This window comes from Antechinus flavipes, chromosome 4 (genome assembly GCF_016432865.1).
Source record: "Antechinus flavipes isolate AdamAnt ecotype Samford, QLD, Australia chromosome 4, AdamAnt_v2, whole genome shotgun sequence".
Classification (NCBI taxonomy): domain Eukaryota; kingdom Metazoa; phylum Chordata; class Mammalia; order Dasyuromorphia; family Dasyuridae; genus Antechinus; species Antechinus flavipes.
The window spans coordinates 32,065,969-32,090,374 of record NC_067401.1 but is presented as its reverse complement, the minus strand read 5'-3'; the positions used below and the strand labels follow the sequence as shown (position 1 = coordinate 32,090,374).

At 40.6% G+C, this 24,406-nt stretch overlaps 2 protein-coding genes across 2 annotated transcripts in view; one reads left to right on the top strand and one right to left on the bottom strand.

Moving 5' to 3' along the window:
• The window catches only part of NF1 (neurofibromin 1), a 236,938-nt gene that overhangs the window by 63,455 nt on the left and 149,077 nt on the right, over nt 1-24,406 (bottom strand). The window lies entirely within an intron of this gene.
• Nucleotides 496-3,588, top strand: OMG (oligodendrocyte myelin glycoprotein). The gene is made up of 2 exons (XM_051992367.1): nt 496-975; nt 1,866-3,588. Exon 2 carries the CDS (start codon nt 1,872-1,874, stop codon nt 3,204-3,206), a length of 1,335 nt encoding a protein of 444 aa, XP_051848327.1. The 5' UTR covers nt 496-975; nt 1,866-1,871; the 3' UTR covers nt 3,207-3,588.

The window sequence follows — 24,406 nt, the reverse complement described above, 5'->3', positions numbered from 1 at the left end:
CTCTCAGTGCCTCTCAAAATCAAACTGTCCCATTTGAGAGATGAAAAGACTGAGGACCACAGAAAACAAGTGACTTGTTCTATGTTGGGCTGGAAGTAAACAGCAGAGCCTGGTTTGTATCCGGGCTTTCTATCTCAATATCTAGTGCAAATTTCACAATATTCTATTGCCTCCTCTTAACATGTGTGTGTGTGTTGTAATGGATTTCATTTTATTTTTAAACCATGCTTATCAAGACACAGGTGCTACCTGTGCTCCTACTCAAAAGTAGCTCTCAGTATGTCGAGAAACTATGAGCTGGGACAACTCATTATTTTCCCCTTGTCTGGCACAAACGTATCTAAATAGGTACCTCCTGGAAGGGAAGATAAGGATTTAAGCGAGCAGACAAATTTGGAAGACTAGAATGCTACAAAAATCACTGTGTGTGTGTGTGTGTGTGTGTGTGTGTGTGTGCATGTGTACAAGAGTGCAAACTCTTCTGCTAAATTAAAGCCACACCTCGGAAGGAAAGACAAGAATATATGGACAAATTAATTTTCAATGATAAAATACCACAAAAATCCTCAACGAGGCAGATGTTAACACAAAAACAGGCATCTCATTTAATTCACAGGAGTGTGCCCGGAGTCTCCTTGTGGGAGCCGTGCCAGCGGAGGGTCTCCAGCAGCTCCCCACCTCCCCCTACCCTAGGTAAACTCCAGCCTCAGCTCTGGGGAGCGTGCATCCTTGCAATCAATCGGAGTCAGCACCAGTGACAGCTCTGCAGTCCTCCAATGTGGTGCTGATCAGGTGTTCCCAGAGCCTGGCTCAGCTCACAGCGACACAATGCAGCTGAGCAGGCTGAGCAAGGGAGCACAAGCCTCAGCCTCCTGCACACAGCCTGTCCCTGCTCTCCAGAACACAGCGGGCGACCTTTGAGCTCCAGCCTCACAGGGAGATGATGTGCTGAGGTGGAAGACAACCCTATCTGTGGTAAGCTAATCTTAAAAGATGGTAAAGCTAGGTAGATGGAGATATGTCTTTCCTTCCTTTTAAAGTAATGATTAGAGTAAAAATATATTTCTTGGTAGCAAGTGCATGCACCAAAAATTTACTGCAGTGACAGTTGAGAAATTTTGTTCTGATGTCCATTTGTTTTGTTTAAAAAAAAAATTCTGGTTCTCCGGTAAAAATCAACACCAGAATATACAGGAAAACAATATCTTGCAATGTAATGTGCGGGGCTCCGGGGGATTATATTAGATCTGGTTTTCAAGTGCCGAAAATGTTTCATAACATGCAGACATTCCTTTTAAATTGACAAAGCTATATTCTATCGTAGCTGATTTCTTAAAAATCTTAAAAATATTTTCTATCACATACACACACACACACACACACACACACACACACACACACACACACACACACACACTCGGCTGCTACCTTACTGCAGAGATTTTAAAAACAGATCTATGACAGCCATTTTTTCCATCTGGATAAGAAAACATTATGAGAAAAGAGTATTCACTTGGACTCATGAGGCAGCGTATATTGGTAAGAGAATGCTTTTTTAGAACATGGGCTCCGAGAAGGCAGATAAGGAAGAAGGGTGGTAAAAGAAGGGGGGAAGGGGGGATTGCAGGAGGCAAAGAAGGAAAGAAAGTCTCCTTCTACCAGACAGCCCCAACAGCAGGATTAAGCATTTGGACTATAAATGAAGGGGAGCTTTGTTAGTTTAATCACTGGAACAATTATAAAAGGAGTAAACAACAAAGAGGTTTATTGATAATTTTGCCTAATGCTAGAGAGACCATTACAGATTCCTCCACTGCATTTGCATGCTGAAAGGATATCATTTCGGTCTCTCTGTTTGTTTCCAGGCAAAGATGGAATATCAGATATTGAAAATGTCTCCCTGCCTGCTCGTCCTTCTGCTTCTCATCCCTGGTATTCTCTGTATCTGTCCCCACCAATGTACATGCTCAGAAAAGCACAGGCGAGTGGACTGTTCGGGTAGAAACTTGACTCTCTTACCCCCTGGACTCCAAGAGAACATTGTTCACTTAAACCTCTCTTCTAACCTCTTCACCGATCTTCACAACCAGCTAACTCAGTACACCAACCTGAGGACCCTCGATGTGTCCCACAACATGCTGGAGCGCCTCCCCGAGCAGCTGCCCAGGTCCCTCTGGGAAATGTACGCTACCAACAATGCCATCAAACTTCTGGACAAGTCGGACACCGCTTACCAGTGGAACCTTCAGCGCCTTGATGTTTCTAAGAATATGCTGGAAAGGGTTGTTCTTATCAAAAACACACTCACTAGCCTCAAGTTTCTCAACCTCAGTAGTAACAAACTCTGGACAGTCCCCACTAACATGCCTCCCAACATTAAGACAGTGGACCTGTCCAACAATTCTTTGACCCAAATTCTTCCTGGAACATTAGTGAAGCTGACAAATCTCACGCACCTTTACCTCCACAACAATAAGTTCACGTATATTCCTGATCAAGCCTTTGACCAATTATCTCAGCTGCAAGTGATAACTCTGTACAACAATCGATGGGCTTGTGATGAGAAGCAAAATGTCACCTATTTACTGAAATGGGTGTTGGAAACCACAGCTCAGGTGATCGGGTCTCCATGTTCTAATCACACAAGTCCCTGGCAAAACCACACGGAACAATCCACCCTCTCCGCAATGACCTCAAGCATGTTTGCTGTGGCTAGCACACAGGCCACGGACGCCATTAGCTCCCTGAGTCTGGAAACCCAACATAAGGTGACCAAAATACCCAAACAATACCGAACAAAGGAGTCCCCGTTAAGTGCCACTCTGGGCAAAAGCGTGGTCCTGAGCAGCACTGATAAGCCTCTGGCTCTCTATCCAGAAGAACTGCCCACGGGAAAGACAAATTCCCATGAAGCAGCAGCTGCAACACTGACCATCCATATTCAAGACGCAACTGTCTTAAATGCAAGTGTCACGAATTCCACGAAATCTTCCACAACTCCAATGACCCTAAGCATCACGAGTGGGATGCCAAGCGGCTTCTCTGAAATGGCTCAACAAAGCACAACTCTCACCTTAAGGAAGGAGGGGACAACCACCGAAGCTCTTAATTCTCGCCTACCTTCCGCAGCAAGTATCTGGAAAGCAGATGCGTCGCATGTCTTCATGATCAACGTCATTGTAATGATGGTCATGCTGACTGGCTGAGGACCTGAATTTTCTGAAATTAATCAAAGTACTCCTCTCTCTGATGTAAATTTGGAAAAACATGCTCGTGTCTAACCAGTGACTCAATTATAGAAAACCCTCCAGAAGGCCAGTCTTGCATTTCTGACTCTGATCTTAATGAAGTAACTTTGTCCTAAACACAAGAAGTGCACAAATAATGTCTTGGTACTTTGCTGCTATTTTACTGTCTTAACTGAGTAAAATCTAACCTGTTAAGTTTTTTTTTTAAATGAAATGTTTATTTTATATCTTAAGGCTTCATTTTCTTGCAAAAAATATAAAGCATCTGAACTTTAATATGTATTTTATGTATGTTTTCATCATTAAACATCTGGAAAAGAAATAAAAAAGTCTACACTAATGTCTGTGGGGTCTTTACTCCCTAATCATGCCGTTTTATAACCTCAAACACTACGCTGATCTAAGTGTTTCACTGAGCCCTTAGTCTAGGTGTCTTGGGCAAAATTTAAAGAGTCGCATGAAAAACCCAAGTGTTTTGAGTGGCTTGCTTCTGATGGAGTGATGGCCTGGCCTCCCTCTGAATGGCTGTCTTTATTTCATCTTCAATCCACCACTGCTTTATACCCCAATAATGCCCTGCTTCTGAAGGACTCTTGGCCGCTTTACTCATGACCTAAAGGACAAAGGCCCTCATAAGAGCTGGAGCACAGTGCTCCTGGCATTTCACTAGGAAGGAAGTTTAAGGGCTTTGCTCTAAGGATCTGAGTTTACAGAAATAAACTTGTATTAAAAACCTTAAAATGAACACGGAAACATTAGCATGCTGGAAGTACAACAGATGCTAAATATTTAACAAAATTCACTAGCCAGGTGGCAAAAAGTCTTGTGTACCACATCAGGAAGTGTTTTTTTGTCTTAAAAAGGAGAAAAAAAAGAGCTTTATTTAAGGATAAACAAACAAGAATCTGATGTGGGCAGAATTAAAGTAGGAAGGGGAGCATTATAACAATTTCTAGTGAGGTATCAAAGCTCACAGGCCATACCTGACCACTTAACTAAATCTGAGAATTTCTCAGGAAGAAAAGAGTATGAATTAATTAATTTATACAAACTTTTATTAAGCACAGATGATATGCAAAACATTGTTTAGGAACGCAGAACCTACTTAAGATAAATAAGGGCCCTCAAAGAGTTTATAATCTAACCAAGTAATTATGAGAAATTCTTGGGAATGGGAAACCAAATCACTTGTCAAATAAACTGTGAAAGAGAACAGAGGACTGAATTAAAAAGTAGGACAGGAACACTGAAAGAGATGGGCTAAAATAATATACTAAATAGAGAGCCTAATAAGAATAAAGGAGAGATGAATTTCTGGCATTTACTGGCCAAGTGACTTAATCTCTCGGTGTCCTAGGCAACCTCCCATACTTTAAGTGAAGGAACAGTTGCATAAATTGCAGATGCCTGGCTGACTAATGAAATCAGAAGTCTATCTCCCCAGTCCACCCCCAAACAAGGAAAGACAGAAGGAAAGAGAGGAGGAAAGAAAAAGAGGAAAAGAAGAGAAAAATGAGAAAAGGGATGACTTTCAAGTGATTAAATATAAGCCAGATCATAAAGTCCATTTTTAGAGGCCTGCTCACCGGAAAGTTTAAGTCTGTTACAGTCACCTCAAGTGCCCCCTCTGTATTAGGTGCATCCCAGGGGTCAGATAACTGGGAAGGTTCCTTCTGACTCAATCTAGGATCCTCTTAAGAGGCAGAAATTTATTTATTCTTTGCTCAAAGTCTTGAATTCAAGCAAATGATCATAAGCTGAAAACAACTGCTGCTGTAGAAGTAGAAAATGACAGGGCATTTGTAAATACATCTGCCAAGTCCAAGAATAATTTGAAGATCTTTGGTCATGAAAGGATCTCTTTGCATTTTGAATGAAAGGAGGCACAGAGTTTGTCACCAAAACAAATGCTGTCATGCAGTACTCTATTTTAAAAGTTGTGGCTTTTATGACATAATTGCTAAGAGTGGGGCTAATACCACCCCCCTCTCCTTTTGGAGCTAAATTCTTTGAGAAGGCTTTCTACCCCAGATACCTCCATTTCTTCTCCTCACTCTCTGAGTCTGGCCTCAGCTCCCCATGCAACCCAAACTGTTGTCTCTCGAGTGACCGAGACTCTCTACATCCCCAGATCTGATGGCCTTTTCTCAGTCCTGACTTCTTCTGGACCTTTCATCCTGTGGATTCCCCTTTCCTTGATACTCTCCTCTCCCAGTTCCAATTCCACCTGCCTGCCCACTTCTCTGTCCCCTGGGGGATGGGCTCCCTGTGGTATCCCCTAGGGCTCTCTTTTCTTCTTTCTCTATACTTTTTCACTTGGTGATGTCATCAACTCCCCCAGATTCAGTTCTCATCACCATTCTGCACTCTCAAATTTACTGATGCGGCCCTCAATTCTGCTGACTTCCAACTGTCTATTACATGCCTTAAACTGGATTTCCCGTAGACATCGAGTTCAATATAACCACCTTAATACTTACAAAAATATAGATTGCCCAGATTAACAGAGAAGGAAATAAATTACTTAAATAGTCTCATTTTAGAAAAAAGAAATTGAACAAACTATTAATCAACTCCTTAAGAAAAAATCTCCAGGGCCAAAACAGGTTTACTTGTGAATTCTACCAAACATTTAAAGAACAATTAATTCCAATACTATGTAAACTATTTGGAAAAATAGGGAAAGAAGGAGTCCTACTAAATTCTTTTTATGACACAGATATAGTACTGATACTTAAACCAGGTAGGGTCAAAACAGAGAAAGAAAATTCTAGATCAATTTCCCTAATGAATTTTGATGCAAAAATCTTAAATAAAATATTAGCAAGTTATTCCTACAATTTATACCATAAAGGGAGGGATGGTTCAATATTAGGAAAACTATTAGCATAATTGAATATATCAATAATCAAACTAATAAAAATCATATGATTTCCCACTCCTGTCCATTTTCTCCTTTGCTGTTCAAATGGTCTTTCTAAAGTACTCCTGATCAAACTACTTCACTACACCCATAACGCTTTCATCAAATTCTAGTGACTTCCTATGCCTCTAGGAACAAACAGAAAATCTTCTATTTGGCATCCAAAGCCCTGCATAATCTGATCTTCTCATTTCATCTTCTTATATATTTGGGGATTCAGTTACATTGACTTCCTTGTTGTTCCTCATACCAAACCCCTCCTGACTCTAGGTATTTTCACTAGCTGTCCTCCAACTCAGGGAATTCTCCATCTAACCCAAGCTACACTCCCACCAGAATTCTAAAAGCAGCCTTTCCTGGTCCCTTTTTAAAGCTAGTGCCTTCCTCTAATTCATCTACGACAAAACTTATTTGTTTGGAGTGGGCTGTGAGGGACATGGAGATGAGGAATTTTTTTTTTGTCTTTCTTGGGATCCTCAGTGCTTAGCACAATATGATATATAGTAGATGATTACTAAATGTTTACTATTTCTATTGCACTTATAATTAAGAATGTGAATGTCTTTTAAGGATAATGTCAATGCACCTACTTATTTAACAAAAGCTATGTCATTCATTCCATTCAACTAACATCCTACCACTAGCTTCAAGAAGATATACTTGGGTGGGTTGAGCTTTAGAAGACTATACATACTCATAAAATTTCGATTCTAGTCAACAAAGAGTTTCTATTTATTTCTAGGATAAATACTCAACCCAACGATACAAATATTTGTTGGCAGTTTGGAAGTGGAAGGTATGGTGAGAATAAGATGTTGCCTTTTCCTTCAAGGAGTTAGCAATCTAAGTAGGGCAGAGAAAAGAACATGATTAAATCCAGGACGGTGTGGGATGTGCTTGGAGCAATGAAAGAGATTTGAGCAAAAATAATGGTCCTTGGGGAAAGGATGAGATTGAACTGGCAAAGGTCATCTTATTGGAGCTGGGGTTGCGAGGATGGACATTCACTCTAGAAATGACTAAGGAAATGATGCACATTTATGTAGCATCTTATAAATTACTTTCTTAAACTACCTATCTCTGGTTTATTATGAAAATTGTGGTGAGACTCAATACTCCAGAATTTTAATTTGTAGATTAGGGAAACAAGACTCAGAGAGGCTAAATGCCTTAGACGGATAAATGTCAAAGATGAGACTCAGATCTAAGTGTTCTGGGTCCAAGGCCAGTGTGCATAGTGGAACATCTTGTGGTCCACTGTTCCACTTAACATACCCAGGATTTTCTTCTCTATGCTGTGCCATTAGTAGAACCTAAGGAAGGACTAAACATTAAGTTATTCCTTCATTCTCCTGGCTGGCTCATTGTTTTTATTCATTTTCCCTTTCCCTGGCCTTGATCGAGCCAAAGAATAGTCTCCCTTACCACTAAGGGGGCTTTGAACCCCACCAAAGTTTCTCCCTGGAAAGAACACATCAGGGGACCAGCTCTAGTGACTTTTTCTGCCACTAGCCTATGTTTCCTACTGCAAGTTTTTCCCCCCTAAGTTAGGCATTTAAAAAGGAAAGAATATTTGTAGGTTTTTTTTTAATAATATTCAAAGGGGCACTTAAAAATTCTATGTAGTAATTAGTTTGCAGGCTCTCAACATTCCTCAACTATCTAAATTTTTCTACCAGATTAATTCAATACACTCAGTTCCTCCTACAAGAAACCCCCAAATGACCTACTCTCTTCACACTAGAAGACTAAGTAAGGTGGCTATGACTAGGTCCTTCACATGCAGCAAAGATAGGATTCAAGAGTAAAAAACAAAAATAATTACAACAAATGTTCATTAGCAAAGGGCCATTCCTCATATAATTGGAGATTTTAACTTCCTCAGGAACCGAGAGGTTTATTAGACACAGGAGACCAGGAAAGAAGAATAGAAGATTTCATTAAGGCAGACAGGCACATGAAAGAGAGAGGCATCTTCAGGGCAGAACACTTTGTCTTTCACCCAACTCCCATCCGTCTTCCAAACTGCCCTACTCATTATGAGGGCAGGGAAGAAATCAAAGGCTGGAAGAGCAGCAGTTTTAAAGCAGGACAAAAAGAGGCTGCTATGGAAGGACATAATGTTGAAAGACGGGTTCTTAAGGGAGCTGAAAAGAGGGGAAAATATAAATAGAGGCATGAAGAAAAAAAAAAACCTTTCTTCATTGAATTTTTTAAAAAGGGCCTTTTATTTTCACAAATACCTACATTTTCAAGTATATTTCTCCCCTATCTCCTTTAGAGCAAAGAGGGGAAAAAAGGTTCAGCAAACTAACCAAGAGAGATGAGTTAAGCCTCCTGTACGAGATATCCCCATGGTTCCTATCTTGCCAGTGAAAGGAAGGTAAAATTTTCCATCACATTTTTTTCTTATGAGCCCAGGTGGATCATGATAAAGAACATTCAGTTCAGTTTTTGTGGTTGTTCTTAGAGTCACTGTCTATGTAGTATTCCTGGGTTTACTTATTTCACTTTGCATCAGTTGATCTTTATTTCCTCTGCTTTTCCCTATTTGAGATCTTCCTTCATTGTCATATTCCATTACAGTCATATTTAGGTTCCATTTGTTTAGCCATTTGTATCTACTTTGTTTCCAGTTTGTTGTTACTATCGTGCTATTATGAATTCTTTGGCATAGATGAGATCTTTTTTTTACTGACCCCATCTGTGGGATCTCTGGATCAAAGGGTATGGACATTTAATTTTAATTTGCTTTCAAGTTTGGTTAAACCAATTAGTGATCCCCTAATAATGTATTCATAGTCACTTTTCATAACTCCTTTACAACTACTTTTATTTTTGTCCTATTTATTAATTTATTATTTTTTAAAAGCTTACCAAAAGAGCATTAATTACTACAGACTCAATGCCTACTTTCTTTTCTCTACAAAAAATTTATAAGAATAATCTACCTAAAGGCTGAGGGCAGGAAGGTCCAAAAAGAAAAGGGATGATTCTTACATGGTATTCCATGGCAGATCACACATTGCCACCTAGCCTGGCTAGTGCAGAACCAGCCTTCCAGAGGCCGTGTTCGGATGGGGGGGGGGGGAGCATTCTCAGTGCCTCAACTCCTTCCTTGGGACCGGAGAAAAAGTCTGCTGCCCACCCACCTGACTGCAGACTTCTCTCCAGCCGTTTCCTTGCCATCCAGCTTGCTAACTATCCCGCTATACTTAGTGGCTTTTAACAATAGAAAAGCACATGAGATGGACAGAATAAAATGTCACCCTGAGCTTTTCTCCCACAAGGGATCTCTCATTCATAAGCCAAAACCTAGGAGATTCCATGAAAGACTTAACACCATCGCTTTGTTTGAGGACTGATCACTGATATTAAACAGAGCCCCAAATGGGGAAAGAGAGAGCACATCCAATGCAAAACTGCAGAGGGATTTTCTAGAGATGATGGGACCCTTCACATGCTCCTGTTGGCACATTTGCGTGACATTTCTGTGTTTCACTGTGTTTAGGGCATAGATGGGAACAGGAGGAAGGTGGGCTGCACTGCCTTTGGGAAACTGAACATCTATTTTATATATTCCCAGCCTTCTCCCTGAAACAAAGCCTTTTTAATAATAAAGGCTTTAAATACTGCTTACCATGTGCCAGGCACTGTGCTAAGCTCTTTATAAATATTATCTCATTATCCTCACAACCACCCTGGGAGTTAGGTGTGCTTAATATACACATTTTACAGCTGAGGAAACAGAGGCAAGCAGAGGTTCAGGTGTCTTTGCCCAAGGTCACAGAGGGCTGAAGGTCCAGAAGCCATCTAGCAGTAATTAGCATTCCCCTGCTGCTTTAAGGTTTGCCAATCACTTTACAAACATGATGCCATTGGACCCTCACAACAGCCCCTGCATTTGTCGTCCATGCTGAGGACTTCATCCAGGCCTCCTGACTCCAGCAGTCACCCCGGGCTCCGCAAAGGCCCTCCCTGCACCCACCTGTCCCTCAGGGCTGTCAGTGTCCCTCTCCCCTGGCGCTGTCACTCCCATCAGGTGCAGGTCCTTCCCACCTGTCCCCATCCCCCCATTCTCCATTTGGTCACTAAAGTACAGATCTGGCTGTGTCACCCCCACCCCCAATAAACGTCCATGGTTCCTATTAGAGTCCTATTAGAGCATCAAATATAAGATGCTATTATGATCCAAAGCCTTGCATCACACTCCAACCTCCAGCCTCTCCAGCCTTCTTACACCTTACTTTTCAGCACACAGTCTTGGACCCTCCTGGCTGTTCCATGAACAAGAGGCTCCAGGTTACTTCTTCAGATTACTCCCCAAACCTGGCATGACCTCTCCCCTCATTTCTCTCTCCTGGGTTCTTCTGAATCCCAAATACAATCCCTTCTTTTACAAGGAGCCTTTCCCAAGCCCTCTTACTTCTAATAATTCCCTACAAACTCACACAGAGCTTGTTCACACACATTTGTTTCCTGATGTCTCTCCTGCTGGATGATGATGGCAGGGATGGTCTTCTGCTTCTTTTTGTATCCCTCGCACTTAGCACAGTGCCTGGCATGAAGGAAGAGCTCAATAAAAGTTTACTGGTTGATTGGTTATGGTCCAGTCATAAAAGGTTAGTCTCCGAAGGTCTGGAGGGGGCTATGGAGAGTTACACAGTAGGTGTGAACAGGCTACAACACATGAAAACGCAAGAACTGCACAGAAGAATTAACATGTAGGACACCATCAGCTAGAGGGCAAGAACTATAAGCCAAGAGATTAATGAAGGAGGAGGAAGGGGAAGACTAGCAGATTTTACAGCAGGTCACTTAATCCCTCTGGGCCACTGCTTTCTCATTTATGAAAATGAACTGCACTAGTTGACCTTTCAGTCTAAATTTTATGACATTATGAAGCTGAAAAACTTTATGATATTATGAAGGAAAAAAAAAATCCACAACTTGGTATTGCATAAAATAATGGCTAAATCAATTTTTAAAATTTAAATTTGGATCCAATTCAGTTCCAATTGATCAGTGATGGACAGAATCAGCTACATCCAGAGAAGGAACACTGGGAAATGAATGTGGACTATTTGCATTTTCGTTTTTCTTCCCAGCTTATTTTTACCTTCTGAATCTAATTTTCAGAAGAGTCTCACCACAATATTAAGGACTCAGAGAAAAAGGAACCACAGAAAACAGAAAGGGAAAAGCTAGGTGAAAGGGTTCCATTGTATGACATTTTATAAAAAGTATGAAAAAATGAACTTTCTTTGCAAATTATCACCTTGAAGTCACACAGGAAAGCAATTCCCGCAATGTGCTGTTACCTCCAAAGACGCTCCTCTGCAAGGAAAGGGTGTGTCCTTTGTGATGTGGAGACATTTCAAAAGAGAGAAGTGTTTAAGGAATGGAGAAAAGGTGGTTGCTGAGTGCTAATTTGTCAGGCAAATTAGTTTGTTTTACACTCTGAAAGGTGCAATCTAAATTGAAGTCTTTAAGAGAAAACAACTTTATCGGAGTATCACTCCACAAAAAAAAATTAAGAAAAGACAAACTTTTCAATACATGGAGAGTCGATCAAGGGACGGGTGTGTGAGTGGGTGTAAATGCACATGTGACCTAATGCATGTATACAGATATCAAGGTGTGAGTATATGTCTCTGTGTATATACACATAGGCATTTGTGTACATATGGGGGGAGGGGGGGAGTGTACACGTATCCGGAACTAGTTTTGGAAACAATATACTCTAAAGTCCATAGAGCTGTTTAGACTGCGAAATAAGCAAAATGAGACGGTTATTTTCCAGGACATGAGGTTTCCTGGGCAACTGCTAAGCTCTAACATAGAAGAAAAGCTCTTGGCCTTGAGGAGAACAAACCATGGTACCTTGATACTTGTCTTTGTTAGTTCCAGAAGACCCCTAAGTGGTGAAAACAATGAGCACCACAAGAGCTTTGCCATTAAGGAGGACTTGCACAGCCTCCCCATTTCTCCCCATCCTATTCCTCAAAAGGGCCCATGGGGCTTCCCGCTGTGGAGAAGCACGCCGGGCCAAACGAGCCAGGCCGGCCCCTCTTGACTTTCCTGGAGCAGCTGGGCCCTTCATTCCCTCCCCACCACATGGCACTCTCCAAGCTTCCCGGAAGGTAGAAGCGCCCCCGGGGGCTCTGGCCCCCTCCCAGAGCTCAGGCCTGCCAGCCACCGGGCTCCCACTGAGCACGCCGGCCGCCCCGCGCCCCTTCCAGCCCCGCTGTTTTAGGAGCCGGCAGACTCCACGCAGCACCCCATGAGAGCTGCCCCCAGCCTCGCCTGCCACCAGGACGGCCCAAGCAGACCCTCCGGAGCGCTGCCGATGATGGGGAGGAGGCGATGGCGGCACAGCGGGGGCTGGGCAGGACACCCGGCCAACCTTCTCAGCTAACGCTCAGCCAAGACAACTAAGTGCAGCTAGTGCTAGGCACCCCCCAACTGCTGCAGCAGCTCCCCCTCCCCTCTGAATAAAGCCTGGGAAGACTCCACACAACCTGGTGCCCAATGAGGTGGGCAGAGCTAAGAGAACATTGTACACAGTGACAATGAGTCAGTGTGATGGTCAGTGTGATAGACTTAGCTCTTCTCAGCGGTTCAGTGGCCCAGGACCGTTCTGATGGACCTGGTCTGCCAAGTGCCATCTGCACACCGAGGGAGAACTATGGAGACTAAAAGTGGATTGAAGCATACTCTTTTCACCCTTTTTTGGGGGGTGGGGAGGGTTTGCTTTTTCTTTCTTGTGGTTTTCCCTTTTTTTTCCTGATTTTTCTTTCACCACATGACTGATACAGATGGCTGTGTTTTTAAAAATGGTTGTACATGTATAATCTATATCAGATTGCTCACTGCCTTGGAGAGGAGGGAAGAAACAAGTTTGGAACTTAAAATCTTGCAAAAATAAATCCTGAAGAGTATGTTTACATGAAATTGAGAAACTACTAGTGAAACTTTTTAAAAATGCACATGTCAAAAAAAATGCATTGAACATCGAAGAGTTTTGAAGCAGATGAGTGCCAAGGTACCAGTATATTCCTTTTCAGTCCAAGAATTTATACCTTTGCTTGATTCCTTCAAATATAAATGGCCCTGAAAGAGTGTTCCAAATCACTATTGATCAGAGAAATGCAAATTAAGACAACTCTGAGATATCACTACACTCCTGTCAGATTGGCTAAGATGACAGGAAAAAACAATGATGAATGTTGGAGGGGATGCGGGAAAACGGGGACATTGATGCATTGTTGGTGGAGTTGTGAACGAATCCAGCCATTCTGGAGAGCGATCTGGAATTATGCCCAAAAAGTTATCAAACTGTGCATACCCTTTGATCCAACAGTGTTTCTATTGGGCTTATATCCCAAAGAGATACTAAAAAAGGGAAGGGGACCTGTATGTGCCAAAATGTTTGTAGCAGCCCTGTTTGTAGTGGCTAGAAACTGGAAAATGAATGGATGCCCATCAATTGGAGAATGGCTGAGTAAATTGTGGTATATGAATGTTATGGAATATTATTGCTCTGTAAGGAATGACCAGCAGGATGAATACAGAGAGGCTTGGAGAGACCTACAAGGACTGATGCTAAGTGAGATGAGCAGAACCAGGAGATCATTATACACTTCGACAACGATATTGTATGAGGATGTATTCTGATGGAAGTGGATTTCTCTGACAAAGAGACTTAACTGAGTTTCATTGGAGAAATGATGGACAGAAACAGCTACACCCAAAGAAGGAATACTGGGAAATGAATGTGAACTATTTGCATTTTTGATTTTCTTCCCGAGTTATTTTTACCTTCTGAATCCAACTCTCCCTGTGCAACAAGAGAACTGTTTGGTTCTGCAAATATGTATTGTATCTAGGATATACTGCAACATGTTTAGCATATATAGGACTGCTTGCCATCCTGGGGGGGGGGAGGAGGGAGGGAGGGGAAAAAACGAAACATAAGTGATTGCAAGGGATAATGTCGTGTAGAAATTATCCTGGCATGGATTCTGTCAATGCGAAGTTATTATTAAATAAAATAAAATTTATTATAAAAAATATATATATATATATATAAATGGCCTAAATAATGCAAAGTGAAGTGGGAAAATCAGAAAAAGACAACATAGTCTCAAAGTCTCTGACCAATGCAACGAGTAACTGGGATGCCAAAGTAGGGATCTTGACATATTATGGCCTGATGGAGATGTGACAACCCATGAGAGCAGTGTGAGAGAGATGCTTTCGGAGATGGCCAATATTTGGATTTGCTTGGCTTGATTATCCTGAGAAAGGTTAAAAAACTTGGAGGGGAAAAATAGGGGAAGTAGATGACAGTAAAAAATTATTAAAAAAAAATTTTTAAACGAATATTAAAGCATTTAAGAAGGACACAGAAAACAAAAGGAAATTCAAAGAAGCTTGTCAATTCTGGAACATGCTAAACTTTTATATTCAGAAACAGACTCTTTGATAATAGAAATTCGTTGGTACCACATATGATAATCTTATTCTTATTAATTCTATATGAAATATTCATATTTGCTTGTGTTTGTCAAGGTCAGAATAACAACAAAAGTATTTTATTACAACACTACTACTGCCACCAAAAAAATCATAAATGATCTAGTGAAGTTTCAGGTTCATTTTTCCAATGAGGAGACAGAGTCAATCAAGAGTACAGAATTGAATTTGTTAAATGTGTTTTTTTTTTTTTTTTTTTTAATGCTCCTAAGGTTTACAGTTTGTTCTGAAGGTATCTATGTCTAGACCACAAAAGACTGCTGCTCTCTCATGTTTACAATCACACTGTTGTCCATAGCCACAGTTCTAAACTATACAAACATTTCTGGAGGGGTTCAATTGCTTGTTAAATATTTATCTAAAGAAAGAGTATGCAAAGTGTTGAAAGATGGCTTTTCACTGAGACTGAAAATACAAGCGCAAGAGCACATGAGCGTGCACACACACACACAGAAGCCTAACAGGAAAGTACTTTCTATCTGCCGATCAAAGCTTCAACGGCCATAATTATCTGGAACCTACATGTAATCTAGCACAAATCTATAGGCATCAGTTACAAATTCTTAACACTTAGCCACTGACCACCACAAGGGCTTCCTGTGCCAAAGCCAAATGAGCAAAGTGACTAAAAAACAGATTTTTCTTATTTCTCTTGACTTAAAGCACCAATCTATAATTCTTCCTCTCATGACAATGTGAAGACGTTTCTCCTTGACTAAGTTACTGTGGCTCAATGAACTTAATCCACTGTGTAAGGCAGAATGTTGAGCCAAGAACCGAGTTCAAATTTGATTGCAAACCCCAGTTTTGTGACTGAAGCAAGTGAACTGAAACTTCTGTTTACCTCAGTTTTACCAACTGTAAAATGGGAATATGAAAAGCACATACTTTCCAGAATTTTTCAGATCAAACGTGATAATATCTGTCAAGTGCTCATTACAGCGTCTGGCCCAGTATCTGGAACATGTGATAAGCCTGGAAGCGGTCACTCCTACATAGAGGAAAGGAGGGGCACAGGCTGCTGGTATGAAATTACTGGCTGCTTTCTAGTTCAGTACCCACATAGTAAATAAAAAGGAGGGAGAGCAGATTCACCCCTTACAGTGAATGCCACGCAGTAATTCGCCAGTAAAAATGCCACAGCAGGAGGCACAGGGTTAGGACAAAATGGGCGAGTCTTCACAGTGCCGACTGGACCCAAACAAAAAGTATAAAAACATGAAGTGAAGTCATCATCCGGGACGATTCCTCAGTGGGAGGGCCGAGGTGCCTCTAGAGTAATGGAGAAGGAGGGTGAGGGTGGGAGGTATGAGTTTTGGGGGAAAGATGAGTTTTGGACAATCTGAGTTCGAGGTGAAGATGATGGAAAGGCAGGTGGAGGTGCAAGTTAGGAGGTAAGGAAAGTAAAACATCTAAAACCAGAATCTAAAACCACGATACTGATCACTAGGATTCCAAAGGTGGCTATGCTGTTTACTTTGAATAGATATTTTGGGATCTTCACAAGTTTATTTTTCTTTGACAAGAGAATTTTTCCAAAGAAAAGCATATGATTTTATTAAGAAAAATCACTTTTTCAAAAACCATGTCTACAACAGCACTACATGCTTACTTCAAGCTGATTACAAAAATTTTAAGTGTGAAAAATCCTATTTGACAGGAGAAATGCTGGCACAAATGGGAGCTAACTGATACAATCAAAAGATATGTGAAGAATCATATGCAAAAGTTTTAAATGGCCCCACTTGTGAATATGTTAGGGGGAAAATTACTCATAGCTGTGAGGACCTTTGTAATCAACTGAGTGACAATGGAGTATCATCTTATTTTGTATAGAAAAATAGAAGCAGTAAAAATGTTCATTTGATAACATGTGCATGTTTTTTGAGATAAATTTGTATTCTTAAATTAAGCAATAAAAAAGGGAGCATTTCCATAAACCCAAAAGGATGCAAACAAGATTATATCTAAAACCGTGTCTAATTTCATACCACCTGTTTCTTTGAAAAAGCAAAAAATAAATTTCAATACTTTAGTTTCAAAACTCTCTTGCCTCTGACTCCTTCTGTTTTCTTCTGTACCTTAAAAAAGTTTTCCCTTTGACCCAGAAATACTACAAATATTAGGGTTAGATCCCAAAAAGATTTTTTTTTAAAGGGAAAAGGATTTATGTATACAAAAATACTTCTATCAACTCTAACTGGTGGCAAAGAATTGTCAATTGATGGGATATCTATCAAATGAGGAAGGGCCCCAAGAATTGTGGTCTATGATTGAGATGGAATACTATTGTGCCGTAAGAAATAACAAGGATAATTTAAAAAACAAAAACAAAAACTCTGTAAAGACTTAATGAACTGATAAAAAGTAAAGTGAGCAGAACCAGAACACTGTCAACAATAAATGCAATATTGTGTGATGATCAGCTATGAGTGGTCTATTCTCAGGAATACAGAGCTCTATGACAATTCCCAAAGATTTCACAATAAAAATTGATGGAGTCTGAATGAACATAGAAGCATAATTTTATTCACTTTCATTTTTTTCATGTTTTTTCATGTTCATGTTTTTTTGGAGGGGCGGGGGGGCAAGGTCTGTGTTTTCTTTCATAACAGGACAATATGAAAATGTGTTTTGCATATATGACTGATGCAAACATATTTCCATATTAGTCAAGCTGTGCAAAAAAAAAAAAAAACAGTCTGCACATGTATGACCTACAGTAGTGAGTTGATGTAATGGATAGAGTGCTCGGGGGGAGTCAGGAGGATCTGAGCTCAAATCTGGCCTCAGACACTTCCTACCTGTGTGAGCCTGAGAAAGTCATTTCACCCTGTTTACCTCAATTTTTCAATTGCAAAATGAAATGAAGAAAATGGCCAATCATTTTTATGCCTCTGTCAAGAGAATCCCAAATGGGGTCACAGAGAGTTGAAGAAGACAGAAATGAATCCACATTTATAATCTACATAAAATTGCTTTTCTTTTCAGAAATGGAGGAGGGTGAGAGGGAGGAAGAGAATTTGGAATTCAAAATATTTTTAAATTTATGTTAAAAATTGTTTTCACAGGCATAAGGGGGAAAATATCACTTTGAAAATGTTCTGATGATCTCAATTTTATTTAATATCATTTTGGGGAAACTTCCTTTATGATCTGAAAGTAAAACCTGAGGTCTGGGCAACAGAGGGAACTACTCAGTACAATAGGATAGTAAAGCAAAACTTCTTCCCTCTCCCACTCCTCAGCAGTGACAGGGGGTGGGGAGGAATCTATTTTCTTTCACAGATTGACTTAAAAGTCAATGTGATCTGCATGACTACCTATGTATGACCTATATCAGATGGTCTTCTCAATGGGAAGGAGGAGGGGGCAGAAAAGGAAAAGAATTTGGAATTCAAAATTTGAAAACAAAAGAAAGATAATTATTTATCTTTCCCAATATGTAATTGGGAAAGTAATCAAATATTAAATTGAAATTAAAGAGAGGAAAAGAAAAGAAAATGTTAGCTGAACTGAATTAAGCTTAGAAAATTCTATTAAAAGTGGTTTTTTAAAAAGGTGACAAAGGAAAGCAAGTTTTAAATCAGAAACATGGACTGACTTGTACATTACTTTGAATATGTTTTAGAAATGTCTTTGTCATGTTAACACCATGGTGAATTTAAAATGCTTGCCAATGTTGTGATGGTGCCCATGCAACCCATCTCATTCAACTTCCTGCTTAGGCCATTCCTACAAAAAGGACTGAATCAGTTCTCCCTCTCCTCTCCCTACACCCAGCACTGAACAAAATACTGCTTCAAGAATTTTTTTTTTTTAAATTTAAACAATTTCTGGAGAAAAAAAGAATTTAACTAATTGTCCCAATGTGGAAACTTTAAAGTGGGTTGATATGTTAAAGTAAGGAAATAAGACAATCACCTCATGAATATGTCAATGCTTTGATTATCTTTTCATCACAGAATTAGAGGTACATTTTCTGGACCCATATTCTAAGAGGTTCTATTAATCAGTTATATTAGAAATTAATTTTGACGTAAATATTCCTGAACTATGCTCAAATCCTGACTATGGTAGGACATGAATCTTTAACAAGAAATATAAATGATGCTTTCCCTCTAGAATATATGTTTGATTTTTTTTTCTCTTAAACTTGTAGAACTGACAAGGGTTCTCCAATAAAAGTAAATATAAAGATACATCTCTAAGGACTGCTGGGCAAATGGGACTGGGGATTGAGAAAGTGACATTTGCTGAGTTATTATTTTTTAAAATAAATTGGTCGCTTTTAGCAAGACTGTAAATTCATCTGAACTCCTTGATCTCTGCCTTTATTCCATATGTGGACAACGGTTGCTCTGGAAAATACTAGGTAAGAAGAGCAAACAGAGTTTTCTATTGGAGAGCTCTTTGTCCAGAAGCAGGTTCCCTATGTCATCAACTACCAAAGGGCATTTAAGCAGCATGGGAAGGAAGGAGAAGTCAGACTCATCAGAGAAGGGCACAGAAGATGTCTGGTTTGTAATCATCAAAAGAAAAACCACCACCAGGTAAAGACATTCTTTCAGTCCTTTAGTCCTAATTACAACCTTAAAAATGTTCTCTCCTAAGAAAAGAGACATAATCCACATTCCACCAAAGAGGTAGATTATCACTTTTTGTTAGAATCCTAGTGATAACTCAATGGAGTTGATAGAAACAATGCTTAATATCCCTTGCACTCACTTCTGTTCCAACTAAAAAAAAAAAAAAAAAACAGAAAATAAAAAGAAACAATGCTTAAGTTAACGCCTTTGAGAGTTCACACATTAGTTCACATGTTTGGGACATTTCAGGGTTCAGTATGAGATGTCCATATTCACATCTCCCACAATCCCACTCTCAGAGGAAGAGTCAACCTTTGAGTTTACCCCTCTAAAAGAGCATAAAAACAGCTGAGCTCAGTCAGGAGAGTTCAGTTGAAAAGACTGAGAGGGGAGCGTCAGTTGGAGATTGAGAAGCCACGAGTCGGAGTTGAGGTGGAGGCAGAAGCTGGCAGAAGCAAAAGACTAGCAACAAGAGCTCTAAGAACCAAGAGACAATAAAAGACTGTACTTAAATCCCTGGCTGCATTTGAGGTGATTATTACTTGAAACTGAAACGAAGGCTGCCTCCAGAAAACCTCCCCAAGAAACTTGCTCCCAGAGAACGATCATATATTAAGGAAAAGAGAAGAACACCACAACTTTTCACAACATGAAGGAAAGCCAGTGCTGCTTTTTGGTTTTAACAAGAAGCCCAACTATTGCATTTCTTTATTTTTACTTTCTTCTCGTGCCTGGCTATTAAGGAACTCTACAATAGGAATCAAAAGGCTTGGATTCTAGTGCTAAGTCTGCCCCTAACAAGTGATGGGATCTCCTCTGGGCTTCAGCAGCATGGAACAGACTACAGGAGACCGTCACCAAAAAAGGCACCTGCCTCTCTCACTCCATCAGCCTTGTTGCTTGTCCTCGCTATGGCCCCTTAACTCCCCTCCTTGATTGAAGTAAAAATAGGAAAGTTTACAGTTCCCTCCTAGAAAGAATTAGCTAGTTAGACCCTGGATTGAACAGACTAGGGAATTAAGATCCTGAGAATTTCTTTGCCTCTTTTTGAAAATAAATGTTGGCATCCATTTGTGTTATGTACAAACAGGGAGGAAGATGATGTCTACGTTGTGGTTGATCGGCTTCCTACTTGTACTTGGAGGGCTCTCTATTCCTTGGAAATACTACGGGAAATCCTCCAGCAAATCACACGACCCACAACAGCAGTTTCACTCTCAGGACAATGGATGACCTTCCATTTCTCTTCTTCATGATGCCTTTCCTACTGCTTTGGGAGTTAGTGAGATGAACTTTCTGGATTTTGTCATTCATTGTCATCTACCACAAAATGAAAAGCTCAGTGGTAAAGTCTTTATCTAGACTGTATTCCAATTACTTAAGACTTGCCACTGTTATGCTTTAATTAATGTTCTTTTATATCTTGATTTTTTTCTGGAAGTTAAGTAAATTGATCACTTATATACACTATTTACTCAATAAATGACTGGTGAATGGATGGAGAAAGTGCTTTTTTCTTTTCTTATGGTTTTTCATTAAAAAACAATCACAAACCAGATGTTGCTTCTCTTCAGGTTTATAAAACTCTTAATTGGGCACAATAGAAGAGAAGAAAAAGTTTAAGAAATTCTTGGTGTTCCCATACTTAGTTCATAAAATTTTTAACCAAATGAACACTGTGTATGTATCTATGTGTGTGTGAACACATATACCCTGACATCTGTATTTTTATCTTTTTTTTGGCTGAGGCAATTGGGGGTTAAGTGACTTGCCCAGGGGTCAGTGTTAAGTGTCCAGGGTCAGTGTTAAGTGTCCAGAGTCAGTGTTAAGTGTTTGAGGTCACATTTGAACTCAGGTCCTCCTGTCTTCAAGGCTGGTGCTCTATCCACTGCATCAACTAGCTGTCCCTGTATTTTTATCTTAATCATAGTAATCTCAGGAAAAAAAAAACTCCCCAGAACGCCCAAAGGGAACTCACTGGCGTAGTCCAGAATACAAGCTCTAGTTGCCAAAAAATCATGTTTTCTGCCTTTGATATCATGACATTTTTAGGGTTCACAAAACACTCTACACACATTAATTCACATGACCTTCACACAACAATCCTGTGAGAGGGGCTCTTATCAAGGGCCATCTCCATCCTGCACAGGAGGAAATGGGGTCAAGGAGCGTTAGTGATTCACCCCTGGTGACTGACTGAGTTGAAGGTAGAGGGAAGGTTCACCTCTGCTGCTGATGGAGAAGGTCCTCTCTGGGGGTCGTGATTGGTACAGCCAATACATCACCACTTCCCACAGCAGATGGCTTGTTGTTGCAAAACCAGAATAGGAAAATAGATTTACAGAAAATAAACAAACATTAGGAGCTGATGATTCCTTATATGAGGCATTGCTGGGTTTTTCCTGGGTAATTAAAAGCTGATTTAAACCAGTGCATCTGTAATGGGAACAGGAATGGACGTGGAGTCTAAGGAACTGAGCTCCCAGCCCAGCTCCTCCATTTATGACTTAAACGACAGCTGATCACATTGAGCCAGGGTCCCCAGGAGGAAAAACAGGATGTTCAGTCATTCAGTAAACATGATTATGCACCTACTAAGTGCCAGGCATTGTGCGAAAAGAGAGGAGATGCAACAAGAGCAGCACTCAACATGAGGAGGGCTTTGTTCTCTTTAGGTTCTGAATCCTGCGTTCTTCTGTACAGCAGAAATCTCACTCCTGTATTGCGGGGAGGACTGAGTTTAAATCAGATACTCAATAGCTGAGTGACCCTGGACTTCACCCCTTTTGCCTCAGTTTCCTCATCTGTAAAATGAACTGAAGCAGGACTTGGCACCCCACCCCAAGGTCCTTGCCAAGAAAAATGGGGTCACCAAGAGTTAGACGTGCCTAAAATGGCTGAACCACAGTAACAACATCCACACGCCTCCCCCTGGCACTGATGCTTTGCCAATCCTCTTCCACATAACGTTAGCTTGGCATTCCTTTGGTGGCCAGTCATTCAAATGGTTTTGTAATGAACATATAAATCCTCCCCTTTTTGGGGGATTTCAATTATTACCAACTACTCTTGAAAAATACAAGATACAACCATGAAGCAATCAAAAGTGAATGCTGCAAAATCATAATGAACTAGTTTGGCTCCTAAGGAAAGCTAGGACGGGGCACCAATCTGGGTCAGGAGGACCTGAGTTCAAATATCACCACAAATGCTTGATATTTACCATCTGGGTAATCCTGAACGAGTCACTTAACCCTTCCTGCCTCACCAAAAAAGCCCAAACATACAAAAGATAGAAGACATACTATCCCCACCCCAATCAGCTGCCATCTGACTCCTTTGCAGAGGTGGGAGGTCCACAGAGATGGAGCATTACATGTATTTTCAGACTTTTTTTTGAAGAACTGGTTGTGTTGATTCCCTTCCTGTTTTTCTTTATTTTAAATATTTTTCATGTGGTATAGCTCTTTGGGAGAGGGCAGAAGAAATGCTGGGAGAGTTCTGGCGATATAAAAAGCTAAAGAAATCAATAAATAATAACAAAAATAAGGTCTGCCTTACAGAGACTCTCCTATGGAAGACCTTTGTTGTAACTGAGACCAAACTCAGGAAGATCTGGGCTTCCCCAACTATAAGGTGAGAAACTTCAACCATAAGATTCCTAAGGAGCCTTTCAGCTTCCCAAACCACCCCCAGAAGGAAAAACTAAGGGAAAGTGTAAGGACTCAGGCCATGGCAGACGAGAGTGATAGAAGACTTGGGCCCCCAGGCGGAGGGCTGAATGCTGAGACTTTTCACAGGCCCACTCCCTCCTCCACATGGTAGCAAAGAACTGGAAAAGGACTAAGTCTGCCCATCAACTGGGGAATGGCTGAACAACTTGGGGTATATGAAGATAATGGAATAATGTTTTTCTATAAAAACAATGAACAAGCTGATTAGAGAAAGTCCTGGAAAGATTTATACAAACTGATGCAGAGTGAAACAAGCAGAACTAGGAATACATTGTATACAGGAACAGCAAAGTATGTGATGATCAACTAGGAAAGACTTGGTTTTTCTCAGTGGTTCAGTGATCCAAATCAATCTCAATAGACTTTGGACAGAAAATGCCATCTGCAACCACAGAAAGAACTAAGGAGACTGAAAGTAAATCAATACATACTAGGTTCACTTCTTTCTGGTTTGTTTGTTTTTTTAAATCTCTCTCTTGGTTTTTCCCTTTTGCTCTGATTTTTCTCTCCCAACATGATTCATAAAACAATATGTATCAAAAAGTAAACTTACTAGAAGAAAAATGATGCTGCTCCCTGCAAATGTAATCACACCATGGTGGGGAGTTTGCAGTCTATCCTGGCTCTCAAGGGGACCTGTAGGACACCTTCTGGGCACAGTGAGCAAGCCCTTTTTATAAGGGATAATGAGAAAAGACCCTAAAGAAAGCAGTAGACACGGGGTGGGTCCAATGGGAAGAGGACCAGGAGACAGTGCTGGGACTATGCCATGAACTGGGGCAGGAAATCCTGAGGAGGCAGGCAAAGTAACAGCTCCTATCTGAGGTTTATTGATTTCCATGTTTCGGTTCCTGGCCCGAGAGAAGTATGCTTGAAACTAAGAAAAAATTTCTCACCATCAGACAGTCCAGAAGAGGAGAGATTGGTTTGGCAAGCAGTAGGCAGGTCCTACCACAAGTCTTTAAGCAAAGGCTGAATGAACATTGGTAGAATGATTTAGAAAAGAGTTCTAACATGGGCCCCCTTTCCCTGCCAAGAGCCAAGGGAGATCATCAATTTGGAAGGAGAGAAAAGTAACTCTTACTGATATTTCACATTTCCTCCCATAACTTAAGAACATTATCCTGAGGATTGGTGCCAGAGAAGCCAAGGGAACCAAAAAGGTGGAGAAGTTCTGTTTTAGTGGGGTTCAAGGGGAAGTAGAGGTAGCAGTGGATTGCAGAGGTGGCAAAAACCCTAGCACTGTCATTAGCAAATGACTACTTCCCTCGTTCCGCTCTTCCCTCTACCTCAGAATAACCCCAATAATCCCATCTCTAACTGACGGGCTTGTGAGGGAGACAGTTCTGAGACGGGAAGCCGTCACCAACTCGG

Excerpts from the sequence above, each read along its gene's own strand:
- OMG (XM_051992367.1), top strand. The coding sequence starts at position 1,872 with ATGGAATATCAGATATTGAAAATGTCTCCCTGCCTGCTCGTCCTTCTG.